This window comes from Etheostoma spectabile, chromosome 7 (assembly GCF_008692095.1).
Source record: "Etheostoma spectabile isolate EspeVRDwgs_2016 chromosome 7, UIUC_Espe_1.0, whole genome shotgun sequence".
In the NCBI taxonomy this organism is placed as follows: domain Eukaryota; kingdom Metazoa; phylum Chordata; class Actinopteri; order Perciformes; family Percidae; genus Etheostoma; species Etheostoma spectabile.
In genome coordinates, this window is record NC_045739.1 from 28,164,670 (window position 1) to 28,182,768 (window position 18,099).

General features: G+C 40.1%; 3 protein-coding genes across 7 annotated transcripts; 1 reads left to right on the forward strand and 2 right to left on the reverse strand.

Moving 5' to 3' along the window:
- Positions 1–213: 213 nt before the first annotated feature.
- Positions 214–5,652, reverse strand: LOC116692269 (cell adhesion molecule 2). 4 transcript variants are annotated; one of them, XM_032520426.1, is made up of 5 exons: positions 5,427–5,645; positions 3,384–3,443; positions 3,200–3,259; positions 2,427–2,474; positions 214–2,330 (listed from the first exon to the last, which is right to left on the reverse strand). In XM_032520426.1, the coding sequence occupies exons 2-5, from the start codon at positions 3,433–3,435 to the stop codon at positions 2,158–2,160; spliced, it is 333 nt and encodes a 110-aa protein (XP_032376317.1). In that variant the 5' UTR covers positions 3,436–3,443; positions 5,427–5,645; the 3' UTR covers positions 214–2,157. The 4 variants fall into 4 exon arrangements, with proteins under 4 accessions (XP_032376317.1, XP_032376316.1, XP_032376319.1 ...); XM_032520425.1 differs by having other exon boundaries at positions 3,384–3,447; positions 5,437–5,640; XM_032520428.1 differs by having other exon boundaries at positions 656–2,330; positions 3,200–3,253; positions 5,427–5,652.
- A 4,557-nt stretch (positions 5,653–10,209) lies between these two features.
- Positions 10,210–16,404, reverse strand: bin2a (bridging integrator 2a). Its single transcript, XM_032521446.1, has 12 exons — positions 16,142–16,404; positions 13,708–13,815; positions 13,544–13,624; positions 13,233–13,287; positions 13,050–13,144; positions 12,417–12,512; positions 12,012–12,119; positions 11,824–11,909; positions 11,660–11,735; positions 11,494–11,579; positions 10,422–11,025; positions 10,210–10,301 (listed from the first exon to the last, which is right to left on the reverse strand). Exons 2-12 carry the CDS (start codon positions 13,789–13,791, stop codon positions 10,248–10,250), a joined length of 1,425 nt encoding a protein of 474 aa, XP_032377337.1. The 5' UTR covers positions 13,792–13,815; positions 16,142–16,404; the 3' UTR covers positions 10,210–10,247.
- si:ch211-210c8.6 (uncharacterized) lies at positions 14,671–17,963 on the forward strand. Of its 2 annotated transcripts, XM_032521445.1 has the most exons (6): positions 14,709–14,942; positions 15,044–15,119; positions 16,416–16,518; positions 16,953–17,062; positions 17,297–17,469; positions 17,567–17,963. In XM_032521445.1, exons 1-6 carry the CDS (start codon positions 14,931–14,933, stop codon positions 17,843–17,845), a joined length of 753 nt encoding a protein of 250 aa, XP_032377336.1. In that variant the 5' UTR covers positions 14,709–14,930; the 3' UTR covers positions 17,846–17,963. The 2 variants fall into 2 exon arrangements, with proteins under 2 accessions (XP_032377335.1, XP_032377336.1); XM_032521444.1 differs by lacking the exon at positions 15,044–15,119 and having other exon boundaries at positions 14,671–14,942.
- The last annotated feature ends 136 nt before the right edge of the window (positions 17,964–18,099 follow it).

An 18,099-nucleotide genomic window follows, 5' to 3' on the forward strand; every position in this document is an offset into this window, starting at 1 on the left:
GATTTCGGTGTTAGATGGGAGAGACCAGCTGTCTGGAAACGTGCTTCATTCATCTGAACTCCTCACAGCAGCTCATACACCAAGCTACGCTACTCAGACGTGTCACTCGAGTGGTTTTTTAAATTGGCTCGCTGTTCAACATTCTCACTCGTGCTGTCGTTTCACACAGTTCTGCTGGGGGAGAGGCCACAGCTATCAAAACTTTAAAAAAAATTATTCCATCTCTGCTCCAACTGTTTGGTGGCTCTGTCCCAGCAATATGAAGTACTGTAAACTACAGCTGACCAGTAGATGCTATGCCAACCACAGCCAGCAAATGGATTACTCTTTGTTGAAGGATTATGGACATATATAGTTCAGGGATTCTCTTTACAATATTTTGTAAAATAGATGTATGTACTAAAGTGACGTGATAGACTTTGGTACACGTTCGATCTTTTAAGATTACTAAAGGAGATGAGTGTCAAAGGTGGGGTACTTTGAAAAAAAAAGAAGAAAAAAAAAAGATCTTAGGTGCACTTAACTTTTTTATACTAAACTTAAAATTTAAAATGTAAGTTTAGAATAAAGGTTATTTTGGAAATTTGAAATGCTGCATGATTGTTTAATTTGATTTACATATACAATGTACTAGAACAGGGCAGGGTTTGTTTTTTTTTTATTTCAAGACTGTGACCTGAGATAACATCTGGGAATTTGGTTATTGTTTTGTTGTGATTATAGCTTAAATGTTGTCTTTCCCTGGCCGGACTGCATCACAGGTAATTGATCGTTTCACCAACTTACTTGATTGTGTGAGTGGATGCTTCTACTTGCTTGGCCTTCATACCTATATCACTAAAGATTTTTTGTCATAACTAATTATCACCCACCTTAGTTTAGTATACATACTGTATGAACGAATCAATAACCAAAATATTGTCACTTTGATATAAAAAAGGTATTGAGTCAAATACGGATCTGTATTTTTGTCCCAATCACCTACCATTACACTGAGTCGCCAGTTACCGCAATTTACTCCGACAACCCACAATAAATCCCAGCTTTAATAAGCTTATTAAATTCAGTTCTTGTTGATACAGTCAGATTTTAATTCACATCTATTGTTGGTCATTTGAAGCTGTGGTATGTCATGTATCGAAGGTGTGTTTCCATATTTTGTCAGTTGACTCTTAAAAGTCAACAAATACTGAACATAAGCTTCATTAGAGTGGGATTCTGTGTTGCTTGGGGTAATATTGGATGTAGCTAGTCATGTCCAACAAACTCAATGTGCTTTATGATCTCTAAAACATTTCAACTCTTTGTGCATTGATCATCCATTCAAAGTCAGATTGTGGGCTTCTGACACTGCCCATTTCGAAATGCATTTCACACCACTGTACGCTGTCACACTGTACAATGGCACCAGCCCAGAATCCAGTTTTATTGCCTTCCATATTTGTCTCAAATAGGGAAGTCATGTGTTACTGTCTGGCAAGCAATAATACAAATCCAAGTACAACACAGTCAAATACAACAATGTTTAGGCTGTCCTGGATTCAAAAAGGACATTGTTTTGTTTTTTTAACTTGCTTATAAAATAATTGCATAGGAAAACTATAATTGTAAAGGCATATCAATATAAAAGTAACTTCTCCCAATGGCTTCACAACACGTCTTACACAAGGTTTGTTTGGTGTAAAAAAAAAGAAAAAAAGATAAGTCTGAATAAAACAGTATATTAAATAGCGTATTGCAGATACTAGAGGCCTAAAACCTGGCTGATAAATAGTGTAGCAGACAAACTTCTTACATTTTGATTGCTGCTGAGTATTAGCTGATCCTGTAACTGTGGCACACTAAAATCCCACCACCTGTTTCATGCCTAGCTCTGCTAATCTCAACGCACACCTGTTGTCTGTCACCTCATTCCTCAATAATATTCACTCTTACTGTAACAATCTGATCTTTGGTATCACTTGTGCGCCTCTGCGTTTTTATCCACAACAAAATCTAAAACAAGGTTTTTCTCTGCCCCGTGTCCAGAGAGCCGCGGCCTCCCCTCAAAACGCAGATGCATTAAAAAAACAAACAAAAAAACGTCCTATATCCTTTTTAGTCTTTTACAGACCCTTTTGTCTTTCTCCACTCACTCTCTGTAAGTCTTCACAAGATTCATATGAAGTATTCCTTCTTTTCGCTCGCAGCTTGGTTATTGTACTCGTCATCGGGGTCGTCCCCCGGAGCCGGCTCCCCCGTCGTCCTGTAGTCTCCTTTGTTGTGGCAGAGATACCGGTAGAGCAGGAAGCCCAAAGCAGCTACCGTCAGCAGGATGAGAACAATAACCACTGGAAAAATAAGGCCAAAAATGGTAGATTTCTTTTTAAATGCAATTTTGAGACCTTATAACAAGACAAAGTCTACAATAAAGTGCGAATGGTTACCTGCTATAACTGCGGCGTCTGGACTGGCGGGGGCTGCTGTTGTTACCACTGGGGGGGGGGGGGGGATTAAAGCAAAGAGATTTTCAAACCACTGGTGAAGTTACAGACCATGTGAAAAGGCAATACAATTGTTCTACTGTAGAGGCGAGGAACTAAACTGTACCATGTATCACTGCTGCGTGGGTCCAGGAAGTGACTGGTTTGTGTTAGAGCCCGATACAAATATTTAATTATTTAAAAATCCAATATGCGTATATATGGGCCGATATATTTTTAAAAAAATCCAGAAACACCTAACAAAACAAACAGATCTACCTAACATGAGTTATTTGTAGTTATTTATGAGTTCCCACTAAAATAATGATAACTTGTTTTATTGTCACAACAGAACATCACAATATATTCAAGTTCTGATAATAAAATGTATAAAAATACAAACTTAAGATATTAAACTTGAAGTCCTTTGAACAAAAACGCATTACCAAAATAATAATAATCTTTGTTGCCAACAGGGACGCTGTAGAGCGCCCTCTGGTGGACAGACTATACAACGCCAACAATCATAACACGGCTGACAGTCCATTTTTATTTTTTAAATATTAATTTATCAGAATCATTATTTTTTTTTATTTTATTTTTTTAATCAGCTATTATAAATCCCGATACCGATATATGGGGAAATGTCTAATATTGGCCCGCCGATATATCGGTCGGGTCTAGTTTGTGTGCCAATTATAGAAAACATGAACAGACAAAATAAGAGTAGGAGTTACCCTGAATCATGGTGGTGTTTGCTTGTGTAGGAAGGGATGTTAAAGGCCCCATATCTAATGCAGAAAAAAAACACAAGCATGACACGTTGATAAAGCAACACAGACTTTAAGGTTATGATATCACTAGTGAGAGCACATTCATAACATACCTAAAACAACAAAGCTAAATAAGCAGTGTTCTCACCCTCTGTCACATTTGTGTTTATATTTGTGGAGAGTGTTGGCGAGGGCACCATATCTGAATCTGGAAGATAGAAAAGTGTGTTAAAAATGGCACAGGGCTCTATCTTCAGCTCCCAGTCGGCTAGGACCGAGTTGTGTAACCGCATACATAGCTGCTGGCTGAGGAGGGAATATTAAGTGTTGGGCCACGCTAATCTGTTTATTATGGGCCGAGACTGAAACAAACCTGTCACACCTCTTATTTATTTCCAAATCCCTTGTGATGCAACGACGATCTATCAGAACACACCGGTGGTAGAAGTACTGAGAACATTAAATCTTTTCTTTTAGCAATAATGCCAACAGGCTCTTAAAAATGGGAGCATTTCCTGCTCTATGTGGTCCTAAATAGACTTAGACTTCTCTTTATTGATCCTTTTGGGAAGACTCCCGCGAGGAAATTGAAAGTTCCAGCAGCAGTTTTAGCAAGAAAAAAGAAATAAAAAGAATTTAAAAAAAATAGATAAAAAAAGACAGTATAAAGACAACAAAATAACAATAACAACAACAATAACAACATTCGTCAAATAAACAGAAAAAGACCATAATATTATTAAAGTGTCATTGTTTTAGTGATAAAGTGACCAGGTGTGAATTTAAGTCCAGGTGTGTGTGTGTGTATATATACACACACACACCACACACACACACACACACACACCACACACACACACACACACACAATATATATATATACACATATATACATATATACATACATATATATATATTATACACACACATATACACACAATATACATACACACACATATCACACCACACACACACACACACATATACATATACACACACATATACATATATATATATAAATTACTCTGAATTGAATATTTGGAGGTTTGGGACTGTTGGTTGAACAAAACAAGACATCTGATGACATCACTTTGGGATAGAGGATATTCCAAAGGCAATTTTTCAGTTTTCTTAGGTTTCACAGACCTAATGATTAACCAAGAAAAGAATCTGCAGATTAATCAATAATAAAAAACTTAAAAAAAATATCACCTTCATTTGCAACCGTGATCCGCAAAATGTACTTAGTGGAAAGTAAAAGTGTTCCTTGGGGCAGGAGAATGGCCCCAGTCTCAGTAGTTATTATCACTACAACATTAATTGTTATATCCGGTGGAGGTGGAGCTAGTTTAACTACAAACTGCTGGATATGTCAATATGACAAGTCAACCTTTCCTTTGTTATAAGCTGATCAACTGTTTTGCTGAATCTGCAATGTAACTACAGTTATTTATGTATACACATAAATATCTGGATGTAGTCCTGGGCTGCAGCGTAGGCCTAATATCGATTCATACGTTCCCCCCCCCCCCCCCCCCAATTTGTGCAGGAAAATTCACTTAAACAATATCCTTTATGAATTGCCAATTCATTTTATTCAGATGAACTAATTAAGTAATTAAGTCAAGTAGTGGTTGTATTAAGCAGCATGAAAAGAAAAATACTTTGCTAAAGTAGCCTACAACTTTTTGTATATTGTAAATTGCACTCTACTGAATAGGCTGTAGCATTATTAGCCTAGTTTATTAAATAAATACATAAATAAATAAAACTACGAGAATCAATTGGGTCATAGCAGTACCAAAAGAAGAGGCCAGACATTCTCATGCAAGAAATATGCACTTTCTTAAAAAGGTGGAATACTATTAGTTAACTAGTGCTAGTTAACTCACTGGCTAGCTAAAAGAATCACACACAAACAAACCAACACGTTGACATTATATGAAAATTAACCGGTCGACACCTTTTTCACCTTTGTTACAGACACGCTGACTTTCTTTGTCTACACCTAAACTTTAAAAGAAAAGAAAACTTCTTCGTAGTTCTCATGAAGTTAGCTTACTAACACAAAGCCAGCCAAAGAGTAAGACTAACGTTACGTGTAAAGTAGTCCATACTTCCAGGCGAAGCCTTCACGGCTCTCAACGCCGAACAACCGGGCATTCATCCCGGCTGTGGTGCGTGGGCTTACCTGGGCGCAGGCGCAGCGGAGCGGGTCAAACGTTTCGCTGACGTCGAGGTGGAGAGAAACTAACGCAAACTTGGTTAAATTGACTTAAATTTGAAATGTATGCTGCGTGCGGTGCTGTTATAACTGCGTTTGTGAAATAAAGTCACGTCGTCTTTCTTCCAACACTCATGAGTGAGTCATGCAGCTGAGCACACGCTCTCGATTTCCGCCCCTCCCTTTCCTCCCCCCGCTCCGTGTCAAAGATCGTGTATTGGTAAGATGGATTTCTCATGACGTAAACATGTTGAACAGAGTAGAGGATGTGCATGCTAGAAATCTAATTTTATGCCAGTTCTTTAGTTTTTCTTTTGAGTTTTTTTTATGCCAGTTCTACAGTTTTTCTTTGCATATTATATATATATATATTTATTTATTTAGGCTTGAAGGATACAAATTAATTATTTACATTATCAATTAGACTTCTCTTTATTGATCCTTTTAGGATGGCCCCTGCAAGGAAATTGAAATTTCCAACAGCAGTTTTCAGCAGCTTCTAAAAAAGTAAAAATTAATTAAATTAAATTAAAAAAAAATACAATATAGAGAGAAAAAAAACTGTGTAAAAAAATAACTAAAATAAAAACAACAATAGTAATAATAATAATAAAAAACCATTGGCTATAAAAAGACATTTACCATAAATTATCAGTTTAGAGCAGTTATAGTGTCCAGGTATGTATGTGAGTCCAGGTATGTATGTAAGTATATTATTAATTATCATTTGTTATTAATTAACTTGTTCAATCATTTTCCAATTACAGTTTTTGTTTCTGTCATACAAAGTAATTCATTGTAATAATGAAAATACTTACCTTATTTCAGATTATCCATAGTTAATGGCTTACTAAAATAGTTGCAGACTAATTTGGTGAATCTGAACAGAGGCCAAGCGAGGTATGTTGACTTTAAGTGCCTACCATAGACGGTACGGTCTATGGTTCCTACCATGGGTTAAGCATACAAGTTCCATGAGGCAACTTGGTAGCCTCTTCAATTTGCTGCACTCCATTTGACTGTGCCAGATTTCATATTGTCTCAACCTGTAAGTGTTAACAGAGCCGGTGTGGCAGCTTTTCTAATTATGGATTCAGCCACAATAAAGCCATGTGAAATATGTGTATATTAGACTCTATTGTTAACAGTGCTGTTCGTGCATGTTTTGTTTTCAATGCCAGACTGGCCCAAACCAGTACTGGGCCGGTCTGATTTTGGGGCCCACCCGACATCCTTCCTGCATGGTAAACAGCCACGTTTTTGAAAGCACTTTTCAAAGTTGAGATACTGTACCTCCTCAAAGATGAGTGGACTAATCTTTGTGTGTGGAGTAATCATTTCAAAAGAAGTCACAAAGTCAGTCACATTCAGCTGGACAAGATAATATGATACCGTACATGGATATATTGTATTTCACTCCTCCCTTCCTGTTTTTGTAAACAAGAAAAACACGTCCTCAAATCCATAACTCTCTGTTCCAAAAGTAGGTTGTCTCTCAAGCTGACAGCTTCAGAGTGCATGTCATCCAGGTGACTTCACAGTTAAAATAAAGGATTTTAAAGGGTTAGAAAAAAAAAATCAAAATGTCTGTAGTCTGTGGTTCCTCTCTTCTTTTTTATCTTTTTTTCAAACATTCTGTGTCAATAAGTGGTTGCTTTGTCCTGATTCTGTCTACCGTAATGAAAATCCTAGGGTCACAGTTCATTAGAAAATGTGTGTTTTTGCTTCATTCATTAAAAGAAAAAGAGATTAGATGTGAGCTTCCTGAAATGTGATGTGGTCAACTGAACATCTAGTTGACCGTAACACCTTTCAGGAAGCTCAAATCTAACAAATGAAGCAAAAACACACATTTTCCTATCATCAAACTAAGGTCCGGGTATGCAAGACTGTCTTTAAACCAAAGGCTCTGACACACCAACCCGACGGCAGCTGGTCCAAAAAGTGCCTTGGAAAACACCGAAGCGACGCCAATTTGAGATTATGTTCTGCGTTTGCGAGAAACGTAGTACGTCTCTATAACTGCCGGCGGCGCTAATCTGTATTTTCGGCCAGAAAATGAAAACCTGCAGCTGATTGGACAAACGCGTCACATGGCACTGGCTTCTCCGGAATTTCAAAATGGCGTCTCGTTCGGAACACAATCTCGTATTTTATGCAAAAAGTTCACCGAAACGTGTTTCTGAAAACATTTTAACCCTCGTATTGTCCTCGAGTCAAAATAACCCGTTTCCTATATCCATGTTCTTTATAACTACCCAACTGTAATTACCCAAATAACATGATTGCTCTTTGGGATGATTTTGATGGGTAATTTTAAGATGTCTTATTCAGTTTTATAGCATTTGAAAAAAAAATTGAAGTGGTTTTGAATTACTATTCAAAACCACTTCCATACATATTCCAGTCTGTGATTATCCATCAACATCCATTCCTTTAATTTTAGTCTAAATAATTCCTAATTTCTCCTTTTCTAACCCAAACATTAGGCAAAATTTCCTATAAATGAGGTTTATTGACCATAAATTCCCAAAATAACTGTAAAACTAAAGTTAATAAATTAGTGTTACGTGGTGTTGGTGAAAACGTCAAAAAAGGGACAAACATTAAAAAAAGCATCAAAAGTGTTGAAAAAAGGGACTAAATGTAAAAAAGATACTGAAAAAACATTGATAAAAAATATCAACAAAATTGTTAATTTTTAATTTTGACGGGACAAGGGTTATACAAGAACTGGGCCGTGCGGTTGCTGAATCTGTCTTCATTTCAGATTGAAAAAGGTCAGTTAAAAAGATTTTGGTCAGATTTTGTCTCTGTCACGCTCATCCCGCTCGTCATTTCCGGGGTTAGCACTCCACCAATCAGATTGGTCAGTGAGTCTGACTGCCCGCCTACCGATTCAACATGTATAATCGGCCAAAATGAAGGCCGAGGCTCCTCCGGCTGACAACGGCACGGAACACACCGAACAGACTCGAGTCATCGACCTCGCCAGATTGTCGGACGACCAATAACCGCGTTGGTGTGTCAGCGCCTCAATGCGATAAAGACCGACCTCTCATTGCCAGACCACTCCCAACATTTTAACTCTGGAATGCAACTGTTCCTTTTTGCAGGTCCAGATAAACTTGAAGGTTTTACATTAAGTTAGGTGGATTTCTGAGGACTCTGGTTAGCTGCTCCTCAGACCTCTGCAGGGTAAATCCAGACAGCTAGCTAGACTATCTGTCCAATCGGAGTTTTCTGTTGCACGACTAAAACGACCTTCGAACGTACACACGTTCCGCCAAAACAAGTTCCTTCCGGAGACTATTTTGCAGAGGCGCCGTGGCTCCTCTCGAGACTTAGCGCCGCCCATGATGATTGTGATTGGTTTTAAGAAATGCCAATACACCAGAGAACGTTTTTTTTCCTCCCATCCCGGAATGCTGTGTGGACTAGCCACACCCTCCTCCGCAGCGCTGTGGAGGAAGGTCTGGCAATATACGACAAGTCAGCTGAGAAATGGGAGCTGAGTGAGAGCTCGTTATTTTTGTCCCTATCATTTTAAAACCGCCATTGGCAGAGAAGCAACCACAGCTGTTGACAACTTATTTTATATTAAATTAAACAAGATAGAATTTATTGTGTACACATCTTATGCCCATCATTTCTATATATGTAAGCTTTTATGTACATTAAAAAAAAAAAGTGTTTAATCCTTATACAAAAATAGATCATTGTTCAGAATTACATAATGTTTTTATTTTTACAGTGCACACCTAATTAAAAGATTCCAGTTTTGTGAGTGAAAAAAGTAAAACATCTAATTGGGAATTGAATTCTACAGTACAGGCCGTCTGCAAACGCTGACCATACTGTAGGCAGTAAGAAACTTTTCTAACAATGTAAACCTATTGGGGCATTCATGGTTGCTAACATTAGACACATAACATAGCTACTCTGACTTTAAAATGGATCCGGTTGGGGATGCAGTCCGGTCCGGCAGTAATGTATCTATACTTTTGAAAGGATACTTCCGATGATACATGGCTGTTACAAAAAAAACACGACTTACAGTGATTTCAATAAAAGATAAATAGGAAACTAACACCAGCCAAGTCCATGCACAGCCCATCATTCCTTGACACCACAGTTGGACCCTTCAGCGCGGCTGTCTCCACATTTTTCTCTCTTGTGCAGCTGTTGCCTTCAATCTCTTCTGCGCTTCTCTGTTTGAATCCACACAGGGCGGACACAGATGGAAGAAAAGCTCCGTCAAATATAGAAACAAGATAGAAAAGGGAATAAGAAGACTGATAACGTGGTTAACCCTGCTGTTGTCCTCGGGTCAAATTTGACCCCTTTTAAAAAATGTCTCTATCTGAAATACGGGTTTCTTTTTAACCAAATTACCACAAAAAAAAGGATGGATTCCATGCAACGCTCTTAGCAAATACAATTGATCACTTTCATTGAATTTCGGGTGAAAATTGAAATGGTTTCACTTCAGTATCCTGAACAGTATCCAAACTCATCCGTTCAACATATATCAACAATAATTCATAATTTCTGCTTTAATACCTCAAGTATTAGGAGTTAATGACCATGGATTCCAAAAAGTAGTGTAAAACCAGTGGCAGTAAGGTGGTGGTGGTGAAAAAAAATAAAACAATAATGTGTTGAAAATGTCAAATGTCGAAAAAAGTGCAAAAAAAAAAAAAAGTGTTAATCTTTTTGACCCTGGAGGACAACACAAGGGCTAAAATGTGTGCATGAAAAACCTACCAAACATAAAGTCTGAATACTTCAAACGTCTGTGCTTTTTGAGTCCGGAGATGCCTGTTTTTCTGCAGGAGCATTCTGGATGGGATACAAAGAAAAGTGTCATGAAACAGGGAAGTCATGACAGAAAAAAACAACAATGGTGAATACACAGAGGAGGTGTGCATCACCATTCTTTAAGCCAATCAAATGACAAACCTTGTGAGGAATGCTCAGGTCCTTAGTGTCAGAGGTTAGCCCAGAAACTTCTCCATTCTCCAGTCCATTTGGTTTAGGAGCGTTGCGAACTAGCAACGTGTCTTCTTCTCTCTCTTCGATGTGCAGCGGGATGTCGTCTGCTGCGGACAGCTGAAGCTCCAAGCTCAGCGAATCACAGGAGTTGTTGAGTTCAGAGCTGCTCTCACTCGCCGGAGCTTTCCCGCCGTCCCCCTTATCATCAGATCCCGCAGGAGGCGTAGGCTCCTCTTCTTCCAGGCCCTTCTCCTCTTCCACCTGACTGCTGTCTTCCCCCGACTTCAGCTGGTTTTCAGCCGCAGCGTCTCCTTGTGCGGGAGAACCGTGGGTCTCGCTGGGGCTGGATCCCGCGTCCGGGTCCCTGGGCTCGGGGGTCTCCAGAAGAGGTGACGGCGGGGAGACCGCGAGGATGCTGCTCTCTCTGGACAGGGTGCTGTGGCGAGGCTTGTCCGGGGACTTGAAGCTAAACCTCTGGGCCGGTTTGGGGTTATAGCTCTTGTGAAAGTCGGAGAAGCTGGTTTTCCAGGCCTTAGGGGACATTAGACTTCGTCTCTTCAGGGATCCATATCTGAAATATTTTTTTTTTGCAAAAGGAAATATCAGCCAACAAGGAATTGGTTTGAACACTTTGCTTCTATCCTCAAATTACAAACATCAACTTATTCAAATGATTCATCCCAAAATAAAAGTTCTTTGGCAAGCATTTTGTCTGTGGGGGTGTGGGCCTACAGCATCCAAGGAATTGCAAGTCAGGAAAATACGACTAATGATGTAGTAAATATTGCAGCTTTGGACCCACAGTGTAACTATTTGGCCACAAAATACATGGAATATGTTGGTATTAAATGCTTTTTGGAGCTGCAAAAAAACAGCCCTGCTGGTTGCATCAGTAGGATCAGGATGAGAAGAGGCTTTTCATTTACGGTGTTTTGTCATATCTGGGTTTGACAGAGCTTCCGCTGTCATGAGTAGCCTAGGTGATACCATTTTGTCGCACTATCGTCATTCAAACTGGCTTCAAAATTCAAAGAAAAACTGACCGTTGCATCCCCTCAAGGCAAACATTTTGTCCGGATGCTGAGCCTGCAGCTCCTTTATCACGTTGTGTAGGTCGAGGTTGAGCTGAAAGAGCAGAGGATTGGTTTGAACAACTTTTATGATAATTCACATTGTTAAGCCAAGTGGCTCTATAAAAAACACACCGTGCTCATTTCCTTGTAGAAGATGTCTCGTAAATTTGACACGGCTGAGAAGACTGCCACAAAGCATCCAACGCGGCTAAGAAAGACAAAATAACACATAATGTGAGACATAATGTGTCCACCGTCCCTCCCATCTCATAATAATAGAAAATGTGCCAGCAGACCTATCAAAGAGCACAGGCAGCTCCTCTTTTAACTCAGTGTTGATGCCTTCATAGACACTTCTGGCAGCTTTCATCTCTTCTTCCGCCTGCAGAGGGAAATATTGACTTAATTTCAAAGTATATCTTTGAACAAATATAGGTTGAAATACACAGCCAAAAAAATAGAAATGCATGCCACTGTTAATAACCTTGGTGATCTTGACATCGTCCCTCTTCTTAGCAGTCTGCAGTGCCTCCAGGTGGCGAAGGGAAGAGTCGTAGTCCACCAGTTTTCTCCCCCTCTTGGCTACTTTCTCCTACAGATGGAAAAAGACCCAGATATGTACTGTGTGTGTGTGTGTGTGTGTGTGTGTGTGTGTGTGTGTCTGTGAATGTGAACTACACAGTGGTGGAATGTACATTTACTCAAGTACTACACTAACTTTCTACTTCCACTCTGCTACATCTCAGAGAGAAATAGTCTACATTTTACTCCACTACATTCATCTGACGGCTTTAGTTACTAGCTACTAGACATAAAACACATGTAGTTTTTAAAATATGATGTATTATAATAATAATAATACTTCCATACTGGCTTCTTCTTGTCTTACCCTGACATCTGGGAATTGGCTGACGTAGGACTCCATGGTGCGCACGGCCTGGTCTAATAGCTTCACCTCAAAGTCATTCCACAGGAGGTCTTCGCCCTTATCAAAAGGTGATGCATGAATATTGCATTAATTATGAATAAAGAGGGGGGGAAAGACAGGGGTTGGTCCCTAGGGGATGTGTGTGTCCTGCTGCCGTCTACTGGTAAAACACAAATGTGCAAATGTACTGTAACTGCTCTAGGTTTCACAGCATTTTATTATATTTATATATATATATATCTCCAAATATATCTCAAACAATCAACTTTTAAGGAAGATTTAAAAAAAAAAAATCAAATAAAATCAAAGATAAAACACAAACGTAGACAAATCAATCGATCCAGAATCTGTTGTTGCCAAATAAGTTGCGCTTACGAGGAATTTGCCTTGGATGTTGGGACATACAGTGCATAAAAATATTAAATATAAATATGAAATAAAACAAAGAAACAATAAATACAGAAACAAATAGCACATACATACAACAATTTACCAATAAGGGAAAAAAACAGAGGCTGTAATTAATGTTGAGGGATGGGGATAAGTTCAGGGTATAGAAATCCATGGAAGAACAGAATGCTGACTAACACGGACCTCTACAATGGCTCCTAGGTCTTCCTCTCCAGCCCAGTCCGTCTCATAAGCATCAAACAGGGACTGGGACAGGCGTCTTGACGCTTCACGCATGTCTGTGAAAAGCAGAATGGTCCATGTGAGACCTGCAGAAGGACACACGTCTCCAGTTCTGCAGCATCGACAAGCAAAACCCACTGTCACCTCTCACTGCATTGATGTAGTTCCTCAGGTCCTTGTACATCCGGTTCCCATCAGTCTGCAAATAGACATCAGGGGCATGATGGTCTGTCTTTGGGTGCATGGCTTTTTATGATATTTGATCCTCTGAGTAAGTTAATGGTCAATAAATCCTCCCATTGTTCACATACACAGTAAAGCAGCAGAATTTGTTTTTTAACCAAGAGACTTGCGTTTTGTAATTGTTTCATGTAAATCTATTTTACTGGCCAAATAAACACAAAGAGTAACTCTGCACTTTTTATTTTCTCCCTAAGCAGGAGGCATTTTATTACCTGCTGGTCATTAAACTGTTGCAGACACTGTTCAAATTGGTCGTCTCTGCTCTCCACTGTCTTCCCCAGCTTTTGCAGAACCTGCAGAAAAAGCAAACATACCTCATGGTGACAGCCACTACTAACCTCTTGTTATTTGGGAAATCCAACTCGCAGACATTTACCTTTTCCTTGCTTCTGCTCAGCTGTCTCTGGAACTTTTTAGCAAAGTCACCAGAGTTGGCTTTTGGACTTGTACTCTCTGCCATATTGGGTCTTGACTGTATTTATTCCTGATGAAGGAAAACATTACATTATATTACATGTTATTTAGCTGGCGCTTTTACCCAAAGGGACTTGGAATTGCTATATATATCCGAGGCTGTACTCCTCTGGAGCAGCTAGGGGTTAAGGGCCTCACTCAGGGACACAGTAACTGATGTATCACAGTGGGAATTGAACCCATGTCTCCCACATCAAAGGCTTGTGTCGTATTCACTGCACCATCACCACCCACGAATCCATATGTGGATTATATTTTAGAAATATTTTAACCCTTGTGTTGTGTTCCCGTAAAAATTGAAAATCAACACTTTTGTTGACGTTTAAAAAAAAAAAAGTTTTCTTACAGTTTTGTCCTTTTTTCAACACTTTTGACGCTTTTTTCAATGTTTGTCACTATTTTTTGATGTTTTCAACACTATGTAACACTAACTTATTAACTTTAGTTTTGCAGTTATTTGGGAATTTATGGTCAATAAAGCTCATTTATAGAAAATTATACCTAATGTTAGAGTTAGAAATGCAAAAAAAATGAAAGGAATGGATGTTGATGGATAATCCCAGACTGGAATACGTCAACTTTTACTCAATACTATTTCAAAAACACTTCAGTTTTTGTTTTCAAATGCTATAAAAATTAAATAACAATACATTTTGGGTAATTGCAATTGGGTAGATAAAAAGAACATTGATATAGGAAAACGGGTCAGTTTGACCCGAGGACAACATGAGGGTTACATGCAGGGCTTTTATTTTTATTGGAGTTTTTCTTTTTTTACAGTTTGGTAGGGTACTTTGTATTTTTACTCCATTGAAGGATTACCCACGTGAATCACATCAAGCGCCTCCTCTGAAAACTACATTACCCAGAGTCCCCTGCGGCCAAGCCGCTCCCAGTAGGCTAGCAGAACGGCAGCGGTGAACTTTACCCAGAATCTGTGAACGTGTGTGTGTGTCCGTGTGTGTTTGAGGGGTAGTCCTATGATAAATGAGCACATCGCCGCGCTGCTCGCCGACCTGCAGGACGTGATCATGGGCAGCACCCTGGCCAAGTGCGCCGCCACCGACCTGGGCATCCAGTGGGCCGGCTGGGCTCTGGCTGCAGCCTTCAGAACCGAGAAGTTTTATGATTTGGCAGGTAATGTGTGTGTGTGTGTGTGTGGGGGGGGGGGGACTAGTGAACATTTCCATAGCCTATGTAAATGTTGATTTGCAGCCATGTGCTGACTGCTTTTGCAGCCTGACTCTTGGATTCAGGACAGTGTATTTGGTGTAAAGTCAACTCGACAGAAAAGTGAAACAAAAGAGCCTACAGGTAGGTACCTTAAACATAATTCAGCTGTGTTTGATTTGTCAGTTTGTAATTTAAAAAAAAAAATGCGTTTCGGCTCTGCATTGAAGTATTGAACTGTCCCCATTATAAAAGCTGTTATCTAAAGCAGCTTTGTTGTGAAACAGCCAGAGAGCTCCTCCTTCGTCTTAAGAAGCTGAACGGCCCTGTGTCAGCAGGGGCGTACGCAGGGATCCCGGGGCCCTCTTCATTCACCAAAAAAGGGGGGGGGGGGGCCCTTTTTTTGTGGAGCCCCATTACGAATGGACACAGCCTGTCTCCCCACTGGTAGTCTTAATAGATGCACATTGCGCGGCCCAGGACGATTGTGATTAGTTTAAAGACATGCATACACACCAGAGCATTTATTTCCTCTATCCCATAATAGGCAGGCGGGGCAGCCGGACCATAAACTCCAACGCTGACACAGCGCTGTGGACATAGGTCTGGCATGTGAGACTCTAGGGATTACGGCTACCCGGTCTCACTTTTGCATTGGTAATAAAAAAAAAAAAAATGTCATCTCCAGTTCATGTGCCTGAACAGCACAATAATAATCACATTAGAATTACTGTATGTATTTTAATATATTAGTGTCCGCCAGAGCTGGAACAATAAGTTGATTTAATCGATTAGAAAACGTATTTGCAAATATTGAGTATCTTTAATGTCTGTAAAAATGAGCTAAAATGATCCAGTTCCAGCAGTGGTAGGGATTTCAGCTTTTTTTTTGTTGTTGCTCATATAATAACAAACTGAATATCTTTGGATTTTGGACTGCTGGTTGGACAACACAAGCAATGGGAAGGTGTCACCCTGGAAATTGTGATCAACATTTTTCACCATACTGACATCTTACAGACCAAACAACTTAGCAAATTAATTAAAAATAACAATTAATATAATCTTAAATTGCAGCCCCAGTATATAATTAGACTGTGAGTTTTTGAGGCTTGAATCCAGATCAGTCCAAAATCATCTGTTACATGTGGAGCGGTGCATCTTACCTGTTGACACCAATGGCTGATTTCGGTATAATTTTTCCCAAATGAATCAACTTGACACCTTCCTTTGACTCGTCCTCCTCTGGTTCTCCCCCGTGCGCTGTGCTCCGGTAAATTTTACCCTTGAACTTTGGAACCAATTGTCTGCAGTATCCTGGGTAAAAGATTTATTGAACACGCCTTACTAGAGTAGAGCAATCCGCCATACCCATGTCCCAACCGCCCTGAGTCTGCAGCTTGTCTTTTTTTTTTTTTTTTTTTTTTCTTCTTCCTCCAGGATCTGGCACATTTATACTACTTGCCCACCTGAGTCGTTTCTGGGGAGGAGCCAGACATGTCCGGCAGAATGTGCAGACTGGGTTGGTGACAGCATGGGGACTAGGTAAGGAAGGCCGCTTTGACCGCCCCCCCCCCCCCACATTTCTTTTTGGCATTTTAGGCCTTTATTTGTGACACGTCAGCTTAGACATGAAAGGGGGGACAGAGGGGTAATGTAATGCAGCAAAGGTATGGACCTAACCCATGGCTGCTGCATTAAAGACTATACCTCTATATATGGGTGCACGCTCCACCAGGTGAGCTACCCAGCGCCTGACCCCCCCCCCAAATGACACCCCCTGCACTGTTAAACACATCCCTGACAAAGGAATGCTGATTATGTCCTGCCTCATTCAAACTGGCAGAGGTTTTGTGTAAGTTACCCAGGGGTCCTTGGCCAGGTCAGAGCAGGAACTAATGAATGTGAAACCTTCAAGTCGGGTTAATGAATAATGCCTTTGGTTAATGTGAATGGAGGTTAACCATGTTCTCTCTGCAGGCTGGGGACATTCCTCTTCATGCGGATCTTGAAGGACGGTCATGATCGCAGGTTCAACAATGTCAGAGACAGCCCAGGGACTTTCTTTGTGTATTGGACTATTCAAGGTACTTGGAAGGGATGCAAATGCTTTTCCTCTCATTGCCACAGTCCTTGACCAAATCGGCACCCAACTCAAGCGAGTGCTGCCTTGTATAAATCACTGTCTAATTTCCAGCTCTAAGTATGTATATATTCTATTTAGGAGCTGTTGGTTACTGTTAGTCAAACTCATTTAGTTCATGGTGGTGTTAAGGCAAGGCTGGGTGAAGATGATAGAATTTTTTCCTTTTTTTTTTTAGCACTGTGGGTATTTATGACCCTCCTGCCCACCCTCATGCTGAATACCGAGAAGCGAGATGTGCCTCTGGGAACGAGGGACTACCTCGGCTGGACTATATGGGGCCTGGGCTTCGCTACTGAAGCTATTGCTGACCAGCAGAAATTGCTTTTCAAGCGAAACCCAGATAATGCTGTAAGTTAACAGAGGCCATGCTGAGCAACCTTTAATGCATCATTCGCTGAGTGTAAATGGCTTGTCCAATTTATTTTATTTTAATTTATTCCTCCAGGGGAAATTCATCCAGAGTGGACTATGGGCTTACAGCAGACACCCAAACTATTTTGGAGAGATCCTGCAGTGGTCGGGTCTCTGGCTCTCAGCCTCATCAGTGATGCAGGGTCCCCAGTACCTGAGTGTGGCGTCGCCTCTCTTCGTCTGGTTCCTGCTGCGTTACGTCAGCGGCATCCCCATCCTGGAGAAGCAGGCCATGAAGAAGTGGGGATCAGTTCCAGGCTTCCAGGACTACATCAAGAACACTCCTCTGCTCTTGCCGTGGCCTAAATTTTGATGTCACGTTGATGAACGTTTTCTTAACTGAACATACGTTTGTCGGTGTCCTGAGCAAAACTCAAAATGTCTGACATATTCTGTCAAATAAATTCCAGTTTATCACACAATCCTTAAATAACCTTCTGTGCAAGATCTTTTTGTGGCATGTTGTGATTCAGAGCTAAATAAATGTATTATGCTCATTAAAGCTACCCTTTAATCTCTAAATTCACAGGTTGAGCATCTCTACAATAAAGATGTCTAAGATGCTCA